Consider the following 6,000-nt stretch of genomic DNA (forward strand, 5'->3'; position numbering starts at 1 on the left):
AAGCCATCTTCTACATGTATAATGCCCTCACCATATAAGGCATATCAAGGGAGATTTGAACTGTAACTTGTGGCTTGGCTCAGTTTCTTGATGTTTTTACTCCCCTGGGCACCCTTGGGAGGAAGCAGGGGATATAAATTAAATAAGTAAAGAAAAATATGGATTTATGTCATAAAACGTATATACTAAAAAAAACCTGGCCTAATGCAGCCAGAAATACACTAAAGATTTTTTGCTGAACTAGGTGAATTAAAGTGGTACTTAGATAGCAGAACATGCACTTTGTATGTGTATCATTTCAGATTCAATCCATAGTGCCTGTTTAAAGGATTTGTGTTTTGCAGGCAGATTTCATCAGCAAAAAAAAAATATTTTTTTTCGCCTTTGACCTAACATCCCTTTTTCATTATCTGATTTTTTTTATTGAAAGTTTTCAACATACAATGCAATAAAAGTCAGACTAATCTAAATAGAGAAGAAAAGCAAAAGAAAAGAGAGAGAAAACAAAGAGAGAAAATAAGAGGGAAAAGAGAGGGGAAAATATAAAAATACAGAACCCTCTGTCAGGGGTAGATTTTAACCCTTATCTCACACAAAAGGGAGAGGACCCTCCCTGCTCTCATTTGGGAGCTTCCATTTCTTCTGCCAGTCTCCCATCCTGGGAGGTTCTTCCCTTCCCTGCCTCTCACGCAGGGTCCTTCATCAGTCATCCATCACCTTCCTGTGAGTAAATTGCAGTTTTCAGTAAATTTTGTCTTTCAGAACCAGCTCAGCTAAGTCTTATGTGTGGCATAAAGGTAAAGGGACCCCTGACCGTTAGGTCCAGTTGCAGATGACTCTAGGGTTGCGGCGCTCATCTCACTTTACTGTCCGAGGGAGCCGGCATACAGCTTCCAGGTCATGTGGCCAGCATGACTAAGCCGCTTCTGGCAAATCAGAGCAGCACATGGAAACGCCGTTTACCTTCCTGCTGGAGCGGTACCTAATTATCTACTTGCACTTTGACGTGCTTTCGAACTGCTATGTTGGCAGGAGCTGGGAACGAGCAACGGGAGCTCACCCCGTCGCGGGGATTCGAACCACCAACCTTCTGGTCCTTTTTTTACTGGGAAACAATTATGGGGGTTGACTGGAAACGTTCACAGTGAGGGATAAGAGGGACCGTTAAGAGCCTATATAACTCAGGATAAAAGCATGCAACTTATAAAAAACACCCCAAAAACCCACTCCACACAAACATTTTTCTCTTGTTGAAGGTACTGCATGCTGTGCCCCAAGAATCCAGGACTCTGATCTTCTGACTGGGTGTAGCGATGTTAGGACAGCGCTCCGGACCATGAGGTAAAGACATGTGTTTTTCAAAGCAAAACTGTGGCAATGAGGAAGGAGGGCAGGATTCTAGGGGGACCTGGCTCCCTCTAAAGTGAAATTGGCCATTGGATACATGGAAACTGAGACTTGCTTTGGTTTGCTGTCTTTGCCATCTTAAAGAAGAAATAATGCTCTTGGGATTTTGAACACTCCATGTTGGCTGGGTTTCAGCTGATAGAAACACCTCAGTTGGCTGGACTTCTTTGAGGGGAGAGTAAAGGGGTTCTAGATGTGCAGCCCAAGTCGTTTTCCAGCTTGACCTTCATTGCTCAACAAGTATATATCTGCTATAGCAGGGCTGGGAGCTGCATGCCAATGGAGGATGGGGCCAAAGGGAAAAGTGGGCATGGATGTGACCCTTGAGCAGTAGGCTGCATTTAAGGCATGCAGATGTTGGAGGGTTCTACAAACATCTTTCCATCCAGGCAAGAAAGTAGCGGAAGAATGTTGCCTCAGGAGAGTGAGGAAAATCCTCAGGGATGATTCACACCCTGGCTGGCACTTTCTTGATCTCCTGCCCTCAAGCAGAAGATACAGAAGCATGATTAGTCTCACCAACAGGGTAAAGAACAGCTTCTATCCGTGGGCTGTTAGGCTGCTGAATGAAAAGATAACAACAGGGCAACTGACTTTTGGGTTTGGTGGGTGTGCGTCAGTAAACGAGGGGAATTAAGACTAAAAGAGCTGAGTGGGGGGTACTCGTGTAATCTCACTGTATACAAATTGTACAAGCGACAATAAAGTATTTCAGTTGTCACAGTTCACATTCCAGTACAGTGGTACCTCAGGTTAAGTACTTAATTTGTTCCAGAGGTCCGTACTTAACCTGAAACTGTTCTTAACCTGAAGCGCCACTTTAGCTAATGGGGCCTCCTGCTGCTGCTGCGCTGCCGGAGCACAATTTCTGTTCTCATCCTGAAGCAAAGTTCTTAACCTGAAGCACTATTTCTGGGTTAGCGGAGTCTGTAACCTGAAGAGTATGTAACCCCAGATACCACTGTACTCAAGGAGGATGTGAAGCTGGGCTGTTGAGAGATATGGTCTTAGGGCAGACTTTCCCAAACTTGGTTCTCCAGCTGTTTTTGGACTAGAACTCCCATCATCCCTAGCTAGCAGTACCAGCGGTCAGGGGTGATGGGAATTGTAGTCCAAAAACAACTGGAGAACCAGGTTTGGGAAACAATGGTCTAGGAGGGAGAGGGTGTGGCTTAGGGAGTCCTAAGGATCAGAGAAAGATGTCTGCTGGGCCACCTCTGATGTGCCCCTTCTCTCTTGATATTTGTAGGTACATGCAACTGGCCAACTTGACTGGCATCCCAGCACTGGTAATACCAGTTGGGTATTCTATTTCAGGGCTTCCTATCAGCATCCAGGTAAATACGACTTTCTCTTGCTAGTAAAATGGGTAAAGGACCCCTGGATGGTTAAGTCCAGTCAAAGGTCACTATGGGGTTGTGGTGCTCATCTCGCTTTCAGGCCGTCCAGACAGCTCTCCGGGTCATGTGGCCAGCATGACTAAACCGCTTCTGGTGTAATGGAACACTGTGACGGGAGCCAGAGCACATGAAAACGCCATTTAGCTTCCCACTGCAGCGGTACCAATTTATCTACTTGCACTGGTGTGCTTTCGAACTGCTAGGTTGGCATAAAGCCAGGGCAAAGCAACAGGGGCTCACCCCGTCATGCAGATTCGAACCGCTGACCTTACGATCACCAAGCCCAAGAAGCTCAGCTCCACCCCCTCCCTCTCTTGCTGGCACCTCTCATAGTTCATCCCCATACACATAGTGGAAACAACCACATTAATTCACTCCTAACTTGGCACCTGCCTGATGCCTCTCACCCTGGTTCCTCTCAAATGTGGCAATGAGGATGGGAGTTTGCCCCTTCCTGGCCAAGGATCGCGTGTGCTGCTCTGAAAGCTGGTTTGTTTTCCTCTGAAAAGATGGGTGCTCTCTGGTCACATTTTATATTACTGCAGGATCCTACTGAAATGTATGCAGGCCTCTTCTTCTTGCTTCTTGGCAAAGAAACCCTTGGCTGGTTGTGTTTCAACAGTGACCAAATACTAGATGTGTTAGCCAGACGTAAAATGCTAACGCCACGTAACAATGGAAATGCAACTACCCCATTCTTTTTCACACACTGTCATATAGATGACATACATCCGCTGGCAGGTGTGGTAGCTCAAAATAGACACATTTGCCCCCGTGGTTTGTTAGGATGCAAGCAGGAGAACCTGCCATATGAGGACATTCAAAGGGTGTGATTTTGAAGAACGAAAGAGCAGCCCTGTTGCAGGAAACCCAGAAGCCATCTATTCCAGCATCCCCTTCTCACAGGGGCCAACCCAGGGCCATAGCTTGTGGGTGGGGGTGCTAGCTGGTTTTTTTTGCCCCCAGTGGAAATCCCCAGAGAGGTGCCATTGAGGCTCCCAGCCTGTGCGTGCGCACAAATGTGCATTGGGGTGTGTATGCCAAACTGTGTCTTTGACCCAGGTGAAATAAAGTCTAGTTTTGCCCCATGCCAACCAGATGCCTAAGTTTTGCCATGTCCCCTCTCGCTATTCCCATCAGCTGGTATTCAAGTCATCCAGCCTCGGATGACCAAGGTAAACACTAGCCCTCGCGGCTCAGTAGCAAGTGGGGAACTGACTTTGCAGGAAGCTCCCTCTGTGGTATGCGTAATGTCTAGCTGAGCCTCCTTCAAATAGATAAGGGGCAGGCTTCTAAAATGTCAATACCGTAAAACACTGAAGAAGTTGTGCCGGTTCTCTTCCCAACTTCACATCCCAGTTCTCTTACAGCTAGCAAGTCCCCTTTACCTTACCTGAGATACCTTCAGGCCCTTTCAGTTGGTCTACTTAGAGCACAAATGACCTCAATGGAGGTGCTGCCCCCCTCTTTGCATGATGTATTCTAGTAACTACTTTGAAGTATTCTTCCTCAGAGCGTATCCCTGTTATTGTACTCTTCTCTTTCTCACACAGATCATGGCGAAGTGGTGGGATGAAGCACTACTGTTCCGGATTGGCCTGAAGCTGGAGCAATTTCATGGCATAACAGCAAAACCAGCCATTTATTACGACATTCTTGGGCAATAGGGCCAGCTGTCTTGAACCAATACAAAGCAAAACTTTTTTTTTTTTAAGCGTTTGGAAGTTTTGGGTGGCACTTTTTCTGTGCAGAACAGGCACTTTTTCTGTGCATAAAAATCTTTGTTATTCATGGAATATGAAGTAATAACTTATTGTTTGGGTTTGGGTTGAGGTTTTAGATCTTTAGATCTACACCCATGCTACTTTGGGACTGGCCAGATTTAGGGTACCCGATCCTGAGCCAATGAATGCTCCACGGCTTAAATTACATGCAGCAGAGGCCAGCAGAAATAGGTGCTCTGAACTAATAACCCTCCAAATCAAATAGACTAAAAGCCTAATTGAAAATATATCGGGGAGAATGACCATGGTTACAAAGTTCATTTTGCCTCTTTGTTTTTTAGAGGTAGAAAGGTTAATACAGAGTATTTAAACCACAGATACAGAGGAATGATGGGCCTTGGGCTTTTGCAAAAATCCTGCCCATCCCCTTAAAATGAAACAGCATAGATAAGGTCATAGCTCATTACCTTAATAATGATCTGTTGCCATGATTATGGGGGCATGAAAAAGGGCTTGTTCCCATATAGGTTCTCTTACAAATGCAGTCAAAATGGTTAAGGCTAGGGGGTTGCTAAGATCTTTGCGCTGATGGAGACAGGATTGTTTTCTCAGGATTCAGACTAAGAGGGCTGTGGTGGGGCAGACACCCATTCACAGAATTTGGCAGGCGTACAAAACCATTATACAGAAGGCAAACTGGTGAGGAACCAAAGAATAAATATCTATATCTATATATCTATATATAAACATAGCTGCCATCTCCACCCAGGATTTGATGAACCAGGCTGGATGAGGGGGATAATCTGTTTGGTGCTGCATGCCATGGTTCAGGCAACTCCCCACATATTCTCTCCCCCTACCTACCCAGTAGGAGGCCATGGGAGGACTAGAATGCTCTTGCCAGAGGTCTGAACTGATGAGTTGTGGTCTGCAGGTTGTCCTGTTAGGGTGTGTTGAATTTTGCAACTTTCAGATTCCAAAAATGAGGGGTTCTAAAAAGTTGTAACATGAGCTTCGAATTCAAAAGATATTGTGGTTAAATAAATATAATATAATTTAGTTTTCCTTGGTAAGGAAAGATGGTGTAAAATTGCATAAGAAACATTAAAATGAATACTAAGTACTTGCAGTTATTTTATTTCTAATTACCTGTCATTTTCAGAAAGTAAAATTGTTTGGTTTTCTGAAAGCAGTTTATGTGCTGCTTCATCAAATGTAGACTTGTGAATGTGGTCCAGTCTCAAAAGTAATAGAAGATTTGAATTTCTAACACCCAGAAACGTATTTTTAAGACCCCTCACTGAAGAAATTTGCAAAAATTGAGTTTCACCCCCCCTTAAAATGGCATGCCCTATTGTTCCTAGGTTATAGTTAATCACAGTAATCCTGAGATCAGGCCAAATTGAGGCTCTGTACTTAGCCTTGTACGCTTCCTTCTGGCTACTCCTGCAGCCAAGCTGGTGCCAAAC

The 6,000-nt window shown here is 44.9% G+C and overlaps 1 protein-coding gene across 1 annotated transcript in view; it reads left to right on the forward strand.

The window, feature by feature from the left end:
• The window catches only part of LOC307206309 (uncharacterized protein), a 39,943-nt gene extending 34,289 nt beyond the window's left edge, over positions 1-5,654 (forward strand). The window contains exons 18-20 of the mRNA XM_079959435.1: positions 1,257-1,341; positions 2,657-2,744; positions 4,361-5,654. Coding sequence (XP_079815561.1) covers positions 1,257-1,341; positions 2,657-2,744; positions 4,361-4,474 — 287 coding nt within the window. The 3' untranslated portion in view covers positions 4,475-5,654. The remainder of the gene's footprint in view (positions 1-1,256; positions 1,342-2,656; positions 2,745-4,360) is intronic.
• Positions 5,655-6,000: the final 346 nt, after the last annotated feature.

This window comes from Podarcis cretensis (assembly GCF_951804945.1).
Source record: "Podarcis cretensis genome assembly, chromosome: 17".
NCBI classification, from domain to species: domain Eukaryota; kingdom Metazoa; phylum Chordata; class Lepidosauria; order Squamata; family Lacertidae; genus Podarcis; species Podarcis cretensis.